This window comes from Monodon monoceros, unplaced genomic scaffold (genome assembly GCF_005190385.1).
Source record: "Monodon monoceros isolate NGI ecotype Baffin Bay Population unplaced genomic scaffold, NGI_Narwhal_1 Super_Scaffold_16, whole genome shotgun sequence".
Classification (NCBI taxonomy): Eukaryota; Metazoa; Chordata; class Mammalia; order Artiodactyla; family Monodontidae; genus Monodon; species Monodon monoceros.
In genome coordinates, this window is record NW_021703772.1 from 58,229,534 (window position 1) to 58,242,776 (window position 13,243).

At 38.8% G+C, this 13,243-nt stretch overlaps 1 protein-coding gene and 1 non-coding gene across 3 annotated transcripts in view; both read right to left on the minus strand.

Annotated features, from left to right (window-relative positions):
* The window catches only part of LOC114896889, a 106,199-nt gene that overhangs the window by 69,287 nt on the left and 23,669 nt on the right, over nucleotides 1–13,243 (minus strand). The window contains exons 1-2 of one of the 2 annotated variants that reach the window (XM_029225415.1): nucleotides 12,961–13,009; nucleotides 12,387–12,544 (exon numbers count right to left, since the gene is read on the minus strand). In XM_029225415.1, the coding sequence (XP_029081248.1) occupies nucleotides 12,387–12,526 (140 nt within the window). In that variant the 5' untranslated portion in view covers nucleotides 12,527–12,544; nucleotides 12,961–13,009. Of the gene's footprint in view, nucleotides 1–12,386; nucleotides 12,545–12,960; nucleotides 13,010–13,243 lie in introns of those variants that run through there. The other variant, XR_003793964.1, reaches the window with a different exon arrangement.
* Nucleotides 3,285–3,388, minus strand: LOC114897391. The gene has a single exon (XR_003794111.1). It is a non-coding gene; the product is annotated as a U6 spliceosomal RNA (small nuclear RNA).

Genomic DNA, 13,243 nt, shown 5'->3' on the forward strand with positions numbered 1-13,243 from the left:
CATAAAAGACACAAACACATGGAGGCTAAACAATACGTTACTAAATAACCAAGAGATCACTGAAGAAATCAAAGAGGAAATCAAAAAATACCTAGACACAAATGACAGAAAAAACACGACAATCCAAAACTATGGGATGCAGCAAAAGCAGTTCTAAGAGGGAAGTTTATAGCAATACAATCCTACCTCAAGAAACAAGAAAAATCTCAAATAAACAATCTAACCTTACACCTAAAGGAACGAGAGAATGAAGAACAAAAAAACTCAAAGTTAGTAGAAGGAAAGAAATATAAAGATCAGAGCAGAAATAAATGAAATAGAAACAAAGAAAACAATAGCAAAGATCAATAAAACTAAAAGCTGGGTCTTTGAGAAGATAAACAAAATTGATAAACTTTTAGCCAGACTCACCAAGAAAAAGAGGGAGAGGACTCAAATCAATAAAATTAGAAATGAAAAAGGAGAAGTTACAACAGACACCACAGAAATACGAAGGATCATAAGAGACTACTAAAAGCAACACTCTGCCAATAAAATGGACAACCAGGAAGAAATGGACAAATTCTTGGAAAGGTAGAACCTTTCAAGACTGAACAGGAAAATTAGAAAATATGAAGAGACCAATCACAAGAAATGAAATTGAAACCACAATTAAAAATCCTCCAACAAACAAAAGTCCAGGACCAGACGGCTTCACAGGTGAATTCTATCAAACATTTAGAGAAAAGCTAACACCCATCCGTCTCAAACTCTTCCAAAAAACTGCAGAGCAAGGAACACTCCCAAACTCATTCTACGAGGCCACCATCACCCTGATACCAAAACCAGAGAGAGATACTACAAAAAAAGAAAATTACAGACCAATATCACTGTTGTATATAGATGCAAAAATCCTCAAAATAATATTAGCAAACAGAATCCAACAGCACATTAAAAGGATCATACACCATGGTCAAGTGGGATGTATCCCAGGGATGCAACGATTCTTCAATATATGCAAATTAATCAGTGTGGAACACCATATTAACAAATTGAAGAATAAAAACCATATGATCATCTCAATAGATGCAGAAAAAGCTTTTGACAAAATTCAATGCCCATTTATGATAAAAACTTTCCAGAAAGTGGGCATAGAGGGAACCTACCTCAACGTAATAAAGGCCATATACGACAAACCCACAGCAAACATCATTCTCGATGGTGAAAAACTGAAAGTATTTCCTCTAAGATCAGGAACAAGACAAGGATGCCCACTCTCGCCACTATTATTCAACATAGTTTTGGAAGTCCTAGCCACAGCAATCAGAGAAGAAAAAGAAATAAAAGGAAGACAAACTGGAAAAGGAGAAGTAGAACTGTCACTGTGTGCAGATGACATCGTACTATACATAGAGAATCCTAAAGATGCCACCAGAAAACTACTAGAGCTCATCAATGAAACTGGTAAAGTTGCATGATATAAAATTAATGCACAGAAATCTCTTGCATTCCTGTACACTAACAACAAAAGATCAGAAAGAGAAATTAAGGAAACAATCCCATTTACCACTGCAACAAAAAGAGTAAAATACCTAGGAATAAACCTACCTAAGGAGGTAAAGACCTGTATTCAGAAAACTATAAGACACTGGTAAAAGAAATCAAAGTTGACACAAACAGGTGGAGAGATATACCATGTTCCTGGATTGGAAGAATCAATATTGTGAAAATAACTATACTACCCAAAGCAATCTACAGATTCAATGCAATCCCTATCAAATTACCAGTGGCATTTTTTTTTTTTACAGAACTAGAACAAAAAATCTTAAATTTGTATGGAGCCACAAAAGACCCCGAATAGCCAAAGCAATCTTGAGGGAAAAAAAGGGAGCTGGAGGAATCAGACTTCCTAACTTCAGACTATACTACAAAGCTACAGTAATCAAGACAATATTGTACTGCCACAAAAACAGAAATATGTATCAATGGAACAGGATAGAAAGCCCAGAGACAAACCCACGCACCTATGCTCAACTAATCTATGACAAAGGAGGCAAGGATATATAAGGGAGAAAAGACAGTCTCTTCAATAAATGGTGCTGGGAAAACTGGACAGCTCCATGTAAAAGAATGAAATTAGAACACTCCCTAACAGCATACACAAAAATAAACTCAAAATGGATTCAAGATCTAAATGTAAGACTGGACACTATAAAACTCTTAGAGGAAAACACAGGAAGAACACTTTTCAACATAAACCACAGCAAGATCTTTTTTTGACCCACCTCCTAGAGTAATGGAAATAAAAACAAAAATAAACAAATGGGACCTAATGAAACTTAAAAGCTTTTGCACAGCAAAGGAAACTATAAGCAAGATGAAAAGACAAGCTTCAGAATGGGAGAAAATATTTGCAAACAAATCAACGGACAAAGGATTAATCTCCAAAATATATAAACAGCTCATGCAGCTCAATATTAAAAAAACAAACAACCAAATCAAAAAATGGGCAGAAGACCTAAATAGACATCTCTCCAAAGAAGACATACAGATGGCCAAGAGACACATGAAAAGCTGCTCAACATCACTAATTATTAGAGAAATGCAAATCAAAACTACAATGAGGTATCATCTCACACCAGTTAAAATGGGCATCATCAGAAAATCTACAAATAAATGCTGGAGAGGGTGTGGAGAAAAGGGAATGTTGGTGGGAATGTAAATTGATACAGCCACTATGGAGAACAGTATGGAGGTTCCTTAAAAAACTAAAAACAGAACTACCATATGACCCAGCAATCCCACTACTGGGCATATACCCAGAGAAAACCATAATTCAAAAAGACACATGCACCCCAATGTTCATTGCAGCACTACTTACAATTACCAGGTCATGGAAGCAATCTAAATGCCCATCAACAGATGAATGGATAAAGAAGATATGGTACATATATACAGTGGAGTATTACTCAGCCATAAAAAAGAACGAAATTGGGTCATTTGTAGAGACGTGAATGGAACTAGAGACTGTCATACAGAGTGAAGTAAGTCAAAAGAGAAAAACAAATATCGTATATTAACGCAAATATGTGGAATCTAGAAAAATGGTGCAGATGAACTGGTTTGCAAGGCAGATACAGAGACACAGATGTAGAGAAGAAATGTATGGACACCAAGGTGGGAAAGTGAGGGGGGGTGGGATGAACTGGGAGATTGGGATTGACATATATACACCAATATGTATAAAATAGATAACTAATAAGAACCTACTGTATTAAAAAAACTAAATAAAATAAAATTCAAAAAATAATATGGAATGCTTCATGAGTTTTCATGTTATCCTTGCACAGGGACCGTGCTAATTTTCTCTGTATTGCTTGAATTTCAGTATATGTGTTGCCAAAGCAACCATGACCACGGGAATTTGTATTTTTAACAAGCTTCAAGGTCATTCTGATACACATTCAGGCTTTAGAATCACTGTTTACCCTTGCATTTGGGTCTTTAAAAGAATATATTCATATATATATAAGAATATATTTTATATATAGAATGTATAAAGTAATATGAAGATTAAATCATAAGATGGCATTCACTTTTTGTCATACTCTTCTACTCCATTTAACATTGCCCCACGCATGCTGATTCATTAAAATGCTACTTGTCTCTAAAATATTTTCATTAAAATATTCTCTCTCAATCTCCCTCTTTCCCTCCCTCACTCCCTTCTTCCCCTCCCTCCCCCTTTTTAATCTATTACCAAATTCTGTGATACATTTCCTTTACACCGAGAGTTATTTTAACCTCTCAAAGAAAAACTGTGTCACTGACAGCACTGCACAGTCCTGGTTAGTGAGCATCAGCATTTGTACTAAGTATGTTCTACCATGTTTTCTTGAATTAAGTGTGCTTGCAATGTGTGACAATTCCCTATACCATTTTCTGGTGAGTTACGGTAAATAATTTTCACTCACAGTGCTATTAAAAGATAGAGTTCATTTCTTATGGTACTGCCATAAGAAATATAAAGGGCATCATGTTGGATGTTAAAATTTTTTAAACAACTCAAGATGACTTTAGGGAAATGATTGTAACAAAGGCAAAGGATCAGCAGAGGTTCAGGGTGGTGGAAATCTTTTGCCATTAGAAAGGATATCATAACATCCCTCTACCAGGGAGGATAAACTAACAATTACGAGTGGAATGGGAAGAAACTATGGCTTGTGACATCTGGGGATTTAAAGAGAAGAAAAAAATCCACTTAAGAGGAACCTCTGCACTCAGGAATTTGACCAAAAGAGCCTGTTCACTTAAGCTGCCCTGGAACGCACACTACTGCAGTTAACAGGGAACACCTACAGTGTTGCTGGGACTGCCGCGTCCACACCTGGCAACGTTTCACTGCAGCCAATGGGAATAGCTACAAGATGCTACAGCAGTGGTTCTCAAACCTCAGAGGATCACCTGGAGGGCGTGTTAAGACAGAGTCCTGTGCTCCACGGCCAAAGATTCTGACTCAGCAAGTCTGGGATGGGGACCTGAGAATTTACATCTTTAACAGGCTTCTAGGTGATGCCTGATGCTACGGGTTCTCAGAGCACACTTCGACTGGCACTGACCACTATTTGTAATAATGCAACAGTTTTTTCTTTGCATTAAACTAATATGTATTCATCAAACCTAAACACTGTGTCCATTATTTGCATCATGGGTGAAGAAACTTAGGCAAGAAGAAAACTCTGTTGGACGGGCCCTATTGTACCTGAAACATAATTATGTCTTACAACTACCTAATCCTCTCCCTTTGACTATCAATCATATCTATTAATCTTTTGTTGCTGCGCCTTGTCTACATATCATGAGGGGTGGGGTGGAATCCAAATGTTAATAAGTGTTAAGTTATGGAGTTTTAAAAATCAAATCAAAATAGCAAAAATCATGAAAAAAATAATTCATGAAAGCTGACAAGCCTTCACCCTTATCATCTCAAGGTTAAATAATGATCAGAATTCTTTCAGCTGAAGTATTTACGTTGCATCTTGATGTTTGACTATCATAAATATACAACTGAGCTATTAGGCTCTATTTTTCATTGCAGATGAAACTGATGCATCTTTGTGTGGTGTAGTCTGACATAGTAAAATTGTTACTCTCTAGGTAGGATATTCATAAAAATGTAATTATTGTAATCAGAAGAGTCTTGAAGCTCATGAGAGGGGATTGCCAGATTCATGATTGGCAGTTTTCAATCACTTCACACATAATAAAGAAACTTCTTAAAGAAGCCCTAGGAATCACTAATGTCTTACAGGAGGAAACTATTCTGAGCAAACAACAAAGGGTGTTGGGGGATGGTGGTGAGAACTCAAGTTGGCCTCCTCTGCCTGGCTTTGGGCAGGACTGGATGGAGTCCTTTAACATATTTCCTTCGGTTTACTCACTAACAGGTTTAACTAGCGTGCTATTTGCTGGGAGAGTGCTTTGAAAAGAAAGAGATCATGGAAAGACCATGATCTATCTTTTTATGGCTCTCCTCTTTGGCTTGTCACGTATTTTATCTTGATGTCTCAGTAAGAACTTCTTATTTGACATCCTGAAATGTGTCAAATGGGAAATAATTAGCTAAAAGTTTTTAGGGTTTCCTTGAGGAGTAATTGATTATAACAACTATTTGATGGTATATATATGGCCATGAAATGAAGATCTTTTACATAAAACTTTAAAATATTTCGGGAAGAAAAATGACTTTCAAGGAGACTCAGATTCTTTCTTGGTTTTGCCAAAGATGAGCTATATATGATCTTGGGTAAGTCGCTCCATCTCTCCAGACCTAAGTTTTTTCACTTATAAAATGAAGAGTTTGGCTTAAAAATCTCTCTGGTCCTTTCCCACGTATTACAATGAACCTGTGAGACCTTGAAAGGAAGTGGGAGAGGACTTTCCTGGTGGCACAGTGGTTAAGAATCCTCCTGCCAATGCAGGGGACACGGGTTCGAGCCCTGGTCCGGGAAGATCCCACATGCCGCGGAACAACTAAGCCCATGAGCCACAACTACTGAGCCTGCGCTCTAGAGCAACAACTACTGAGCCCATGTGCCACAACTACTGAAGCCCTCGTGCCTAGAGCCCATGCTCCACAACAAGAGAAGCCACCGCAATGAGAGTAGCCCCCGCTTGCCACAACTAGAGAAAACCCGCGCGCAGCAACGAAGACCCAAAAACAGCCAAAAATAAATAAATAAAATTTATTTTTTTAAAAAAAGGAAGAGGGAGAACATCTCTGTTGCTCAGCAGGCAGCGCTGGTGATATGGGGGGAAGGTGAACACCACAGGCTCCCATGGTATTCATGAATGTGGCCCTTGCTCTGCTCACTCAGACATAAACGCTTACTGTGTACATCTGTATACTAAGACACCTGGATGTGAAAGATTTAACCCTGTGATTTAACTTGTGAACATGAAGGAGAAGCTACACTGTTCACCAATACTGCTAAATACTTGATGTTTTTTACTCAACAAACATTTACTGAGCACTCACCATTCCTTGTACAGAAACGTGAGATTGGGCTTGGGGTGCAGTGGGTACAGAGTTTCCTCTCAGAGCACCACAGTTACATATGAGGGACAGACCTACAGGAAGCCCATAATCAGGATGGGTTGAAAGTAGAGTGAAGGCCCTGTGATGGTCCACACCCTTGGTCCTGTGCTTCCAGAGACAAAAGATATTTCCATTAGGAGAATGACAGTAGTGCTTCTCTTTTCCCTTTCCTTTCTTTTTTTTTTTTTTTTAAAGACATGACTATCAGTCAGGATTCAGTGTGTTTACAGCTTGACTACTTCATAGAAAAACGTGTCTATAAAACACCTGGTAGTTGTGGAAAGGGGTAAGGCCCACGCACGGAACAAAATAAATATATTTATTCAGCTGTCCCAAGCCATTACCAATCTCCTTACACCCAAGGATTGTCTGTCCCCTCCTAAATTTTATTTCAATATTCTGGCTACATAGGTAAAAAAAAAATTTTTTTTCAGAAAATCAAAATCCTACCCCCATAATTATTCTTAGGTACAAACACTCTTTATGGCATTTCACACCAGCTTTGATACTCTGAACCAGAAAGATGGTTGCAAGTGCATTTATCTCGTTTATCAAACACAGTGATGAAAGAAAAAGTTACTTGTCAATGCAGTTCAACAAGTATCTCCTGAGCACCCTTCGTGTACCTGGCTCACTGAATTAAGGACACCAAAGAGAGCAGAGATTCTGGTATGTTCTCCAAGCCACAGTGTCAGAGTAAACAGTGAGCCTGCTGCCTGACCCACAACCTATAGACAGCAAGGCTGCCCCCAGTGGGCTCTGAAGTTACCCTTTGCTCCTATCTCATCTCCAAAGCTGAATTCTAACCCTGCCTTCTTCCTTTCAGTGACTTTTCCAAGATAAGCTATGCTCACCTGCTTAAATGTATCACCTTATGCATTTTCAAAGGCTTTGAATTTTATTGTGCTAATAGACATTTAATTCACTCAGAATTCTGATCAGGTAGCTTTTCATAGGCAGGTAGGCTCTGCCTTACTGTGTCTAAGTACTGGTTATGTTGAAATCCCTTCTAGACAGGATCCCTAAAGGAGGGTATTTCCATTGAACACATGGGTAATTTTGCTTATTTAGCGAAGGAGAAGGGACACCACCTGAGAGGTATCCCAAACAACGAGACATGTTGGGAAAACCTCCAAGCAGGCAGAGAAGTTGGAAGGGGTTGTGCCATAATTAAGGTGATCATATTTTCCTAATCAGACACAAGGGCAGATAGCCTGACACATGGTCTGAAAACAGGACAGATTATTTGAAATCTGGGATGTATGATCACCATCTTCACAGTGAATGAAGCCAGTGAGACCGGCAGCTGTTCAGAGTGAAAGTCATTACCGATGAGTCTCTGTACACTGAGGGATCCAGAGGAGTGGGTGGAAGCCTGCTGATGTCATCCACTTATGAGCCAGGGCTTCCTCACACAGCACAAAGAAGGTCTGTTACCAAGGGTTTCATGGAACTACTTGCTGTCATCACCTTGTCTGCAAGGACAAAGGTGCAATCTACTGACCAAAAATCAATGAAGCTTTGCTTCCAAATAACAGTCTGGGAATGCAAAATACAAGCAGGAGCATACTGTTATATGTCAATTATATCTCAATTTAAAAAAAACAGAAGCAGCAGTAAGCACAGACAGCTCATAGCTATCCTTTACGTTTTTGGTTCTATAGCTGCTTCTTAGATTTCAAACATCACACTATTTTTAAAAATTAAATCCGCATCACTCTGCCTGCTAATCTTGTGCATTCAATTTGAAACTTGGGAATTGTTTTGTTGCAAAGGAGGAGATTCAGAAATTCCAGTTCTCCTACTTAATACAAGTATTATGTCCAGCATAATGTAATAGGAGAAAAGTCTCCCTTTGTTGCCAACACTCAAAGTCAACTCTTAGTTATGTGCTTTGAGAATGAGCCTTGGAAAATATTTCAACTCTAATTCCTATCACCAACATAGAACATTTAGGCCTCTATCTCCACTTTTAAGTTACTGTATGCTTTTTCAACTTGTATCTTATCAAAAAACTGATTTTATTTTTTAAAAATGACATCAAAACAAGTTTATTTTGATGATTCAATGATTTATGCTATGTGTATCACCATTTTAGCTCTATCAGAGTGGTTAAGAGAGACTTTGATTTTATAGGAAACTCAAGGTCAAAGTCTATAGGGCTTTTTTCCCTACATCAGGGCTTTAAATAGTAAGCAGAAACACAAAAGAAGTGTATCTGAATATACCTGGTGTGTTGTTTATAGCTGCAAATGATCAACGAAAAGTGGGTGAAATACCCCTTTTTTATAATCTCACATAAGAAGTCTGGAGGTATGGCATTTGCAAGGTTGGCTATTTCAGGGGCTCAGTGACTTACTGAGCATCTGGATTCTTCCCACATTTCCATCCCATCATCCTGGGCACATTGGTGTTAATCCTTTAGCCTGCTCCCTATGGTCAGAGGACGGTCATTGCAGCACCAAATAACAACCTCACACCTCATGTAAAGAACCAAAGATGACAGTATCCTCATAAAGAGGGAAAGAAAGAGTTTCCCAGAAACCAGGCACTTTGGAAAGTGGTCAGCCTCTTTGATGGGAAGTGGGCTCTCTGTCAGCACATGAAAAGGGTGAGAGGGACGGCAGTTGAATAGACAACCAACAATATCACCATAGGTGGGAACTGAGAGAATGTTTATTTACATATATTGAAAGTTAATGGAACCTTCTGATTATTTTCCAAGGAGATTATGTCTGTGAGATGAGTTTACAATCAAGTAACGATTTTCTAATCAGTTAAAACAGTACACTATTGATACTATGTATAAAATAGGTAACTAATGAGAAAAAAATACAACATTTAAATCAACTATGCACATGGCTGATTTACTTTGTTGTACAATAGAAATAACAGCATTGTGAAGCAATTATACTCCAATAAAGATGTATAAATTAAAAAACTATACTTCAATAAAATAAAAACAAAACAAACAAAAAATAACCATAGGTGCTTTTACAAAATTAATCTTCCTAGAGTCAATGGGAAGAGTAAGATTTCAGGATAACAGATGCCAGTGGCAACACGTAAGCATCAGATGCAAAGTATACATAATTATCATAATTAACAGCGAGTGTGGAGTATCAGGCAGAACACCCTGACCTGCAGGGATCTGCAGTGATGGTTAATAGACAATGGTGTTTTTAGAGATGAGAAAAAAAAAAAACAGTAAAAAGGAGAGGGTATATGTGAGGTGTGTCTAAGGGTGTGTATAGCTTGATGGTTGAGTTGAAGGCGGTCAAAAATGTACAATCTTCTAGACAATGATAATTAATGCCTGTTACCATCATATGTTTCCTACGGAATTATATAATGCCACATATGAAGTGTTCTTGCCAAAAAAACCAAGCCAAGTCAGATTAAACTTCCAGATCTAACACTCAGCTTATAGGATGTACAGGAAACAGAGGAATTTGTTAAGCAACATCTCAGTGAAATAATCAGCAAAATCCAAAAATGATGCAGGAAATTTAAACCTGATTAGATATTTGATACTAAGGAAATTTTATCAATATTTTGGGGAGTTATAAAGGTATTGTGGTTATATTTTGTTTTGCAAGCACACCTCTTTATTTTGCTAGTCACTTAATCCAAATATGCAGTTATGTTTTTAAAAAGAGTCCATATCTTTTAGAGACACATGCTGAAATGCTTACAGCAGAAACGAAATGACATCTGAGATTTACTTCAGATGCCTCAAAATAACCCAGTGGGGGGACTTCCCTGGTGGTCCAGTGATAAAGAATCCGCCTTGCAATGCAGGGGGCGCAGGTTCCATCCCTGGTCAGGGAACTAAGATCCCACATGCCATGGGGCAACTAAGCCTGTTCGCCACAACTACTGAGCTCAAGAGCCTCAACTAGAGTCCACGTGCCCTGGAGCCTGTGTGCCACAACTAAGACCCGACGCAGCCAAAAAAAAATAAATTACCCAGTGGGAGCATAGGTGGAAGTTAAAGTGGGAGGAATGACATGCTATGAAGATGTATAGTCATTTACTCACTATCAATAAAGCCTCTGTTCATTTTGAGAAGGTATAAATCTGGTGCACTTAGAACCAAGAAACTTAATTTTTAGACTTCATTTGCTTTCTATAAGTACAGCAAAACCAAAAATCAAACCTCTTCACAGCAATAAGCCAGTTTTGTTCCAATAGGAATTCAAATTCAAAAAAACAAATGCAACACACACATACACTGAACAGCACAGACCCGATTCAAATTCTCAAAAATATGAGTGATGAAGACACCCTCCAAACTCCAGATTGTTTGCAAAAGTTCCATGAGCACCGCCCCCAATAAGGCATCTAAACAATACAGGGCAAAGCTGTGATCTGATACATGCAGGTATTTTCCTGGCTATATCTAAGCATCTCCTAGACTTCTACTTAAATGATCTTGAGACTATCTCAAGAAACTAGTTTGGTTCTCCCTTTTACCAGGATGAAATAATAACAAGAGGTAGGGAAAAATTGGAAAGGGAATTGCCCAGCAAGGACCATAAAGGGTTGAAGGAAATAATCGTTATTTTTGGTGTTGTTCTCCCTTCTACAATCTTCTTACTTTCTGACTCCATCCCTCTTCATCTCCCACCTGAGCTTGTATTGTGCCCACGTCCTCTGGCTTCCCTGAGCCTTTCTCATTTCTGCCCTCTCTCTAAATTTTCAATGCTCCCAAATTCAATTATAAATTCCGAAATTAAGGTTTCAATCACAACAATATGTAATAAAACACTACTAGAATTTTAGATTTGTTTGATCCCCCAAAGCCATCTTCCATCAGAATTCTAATTCCCGTTCTCTCCGTGTGCTGACCTAATCTAGCAGTTAGGATTCTAACTACTTCTAATGGACATTCTCAGCTACCAGCTCACAGTCCTAAGGACCTATCATCCTTACATTCTCTCTCATCAGAATGCTCAGCGGCTGCATCCTAGAGAGGTAGTTATTAATATGCCTTCAATAACAAGCTAAGGAGGGGCTACAAGGAAGAGAAAAATATGCCTGATCATTCTAATTTACTTTAATGTAGTAAAAATTCCCAATTAAAGGTACAGTTTAGTTAGTGTTTGGAAATGAGGGTCGTACCAATTACTTGAACAAGGTACTGGTAAGCTTTGTTCTTCTACCCTGATGAAAATTTTGTCACAGAAATCAAGACGTAGGCTTTACAATGTATGTGATAAGGTTCATGTAATCTAGACAGTTCCACAAAAGTTTTTTCCTTCGGGGTAGTCAAGGTGACTCATGACTCCCCCAGTCCTATTTTTTATGCCCCCCACTGAGATAATATGGAAATGTTTTAAACTATTGGACTTTCCTAAAACTCAAGACCCACGCACTGCGTTTCTGTTCTTAATGCCATGAAAGGGTGCAGGTGACCTGTTACACTTCTATTTGGTGCCAGGGGCTCCCATGAAGCTTCAGGCTCCAGACTTGCCTGTTAAAGTTCCATCTGTTTCCTCTTTTACCCAAATTCACTGTGTGGGGCAATGATATTAAAGACCTTCCTCAAAGCTGAAAAAATAAATAAACTATTGGACTTTCAGGCAAGAATATATTTTAGAACAGGTCTCTAAACCTTACTAGTCAGCAGAATCACCTGGGGATTTTTTTTTTCCTGAATCAGATTCTCAGCCAGAGTGGGAGAAAGTAAGTGGCTGGGTCGGAATGTTTTTAAACTCTCCATGAAATTCTAATGATCAGTCAGGTTCGGGCACTATGTTGAGAGTACAGGGCCACCTCGCAGTACCTCCTAAGTCATATCACTTACCTGCTTGGAACCATAAAGAAAAGGGAGAAAAGCCTTTCTGAGCTCCAGCCTGCTTCCCAACTACCTGGCAAAGTGCATCGCTTCTCTGTTCTTGGAGCCCTGTAATCCAGGCCACCCAGTTCAGCTGTTCCTACTTCCATACAAGCAGGTGATTCCTCCTGTAGAAAAAAAGAAAATACACTCATTAGGACCCTAAGTATGGAGCTTTACAAATAGCTAATTTACCAATGACAACAACTTTGCAAGGTTGGTATCGCCACCATTTTGTAGCAGAAAAAACTGGGGCTGAGATGATTAGAGTGCGATTTTGCCAGGTTTTCCCCATGGTTAGTCTCAGAGGGCAGATTTGGAACCCAGTGCTGTGGGACCGGAGAGATTACTGATGTAGTCATTTGTGCCTTGTTCTTACTTCTATTGGAGACTTACTTGGTAGAGGGAAAGGTGATTTCCCCCTTCCTTTCCTCTCTGGAAAGAAACCTGGCTTTTTGTTCTGAGGCACAGGACCCTTTTATGCTCAGTTGTAAGAGCTTTAAGAGCTTCTTTGTGGTTAAGAACTGGAAAAAGCCAGACTTACTTTATTTTTTTTTATTTATTTGGTTGCACCAGGTCTTAGTTGCGGCTTGAGGGCTCCTTAGTCGTGGCATTCAAACTCTTAGTTGCAGCATGCATGTGGGATCTAGTTCCCCAACCAGGGATGGAACCCGGGCCCCCTGCATTGGGAGCACAGGGTCTTAATCACTGCACCACCAGGGAAGTCTCTTTTTTTAAATTTACAGACTTTGAGAATTATTGTCTTTTCAAGAACAGAAGCTGGAATTACCCTAAAAAGGGAGGAGATGGAAGGCAATGTTTCACAG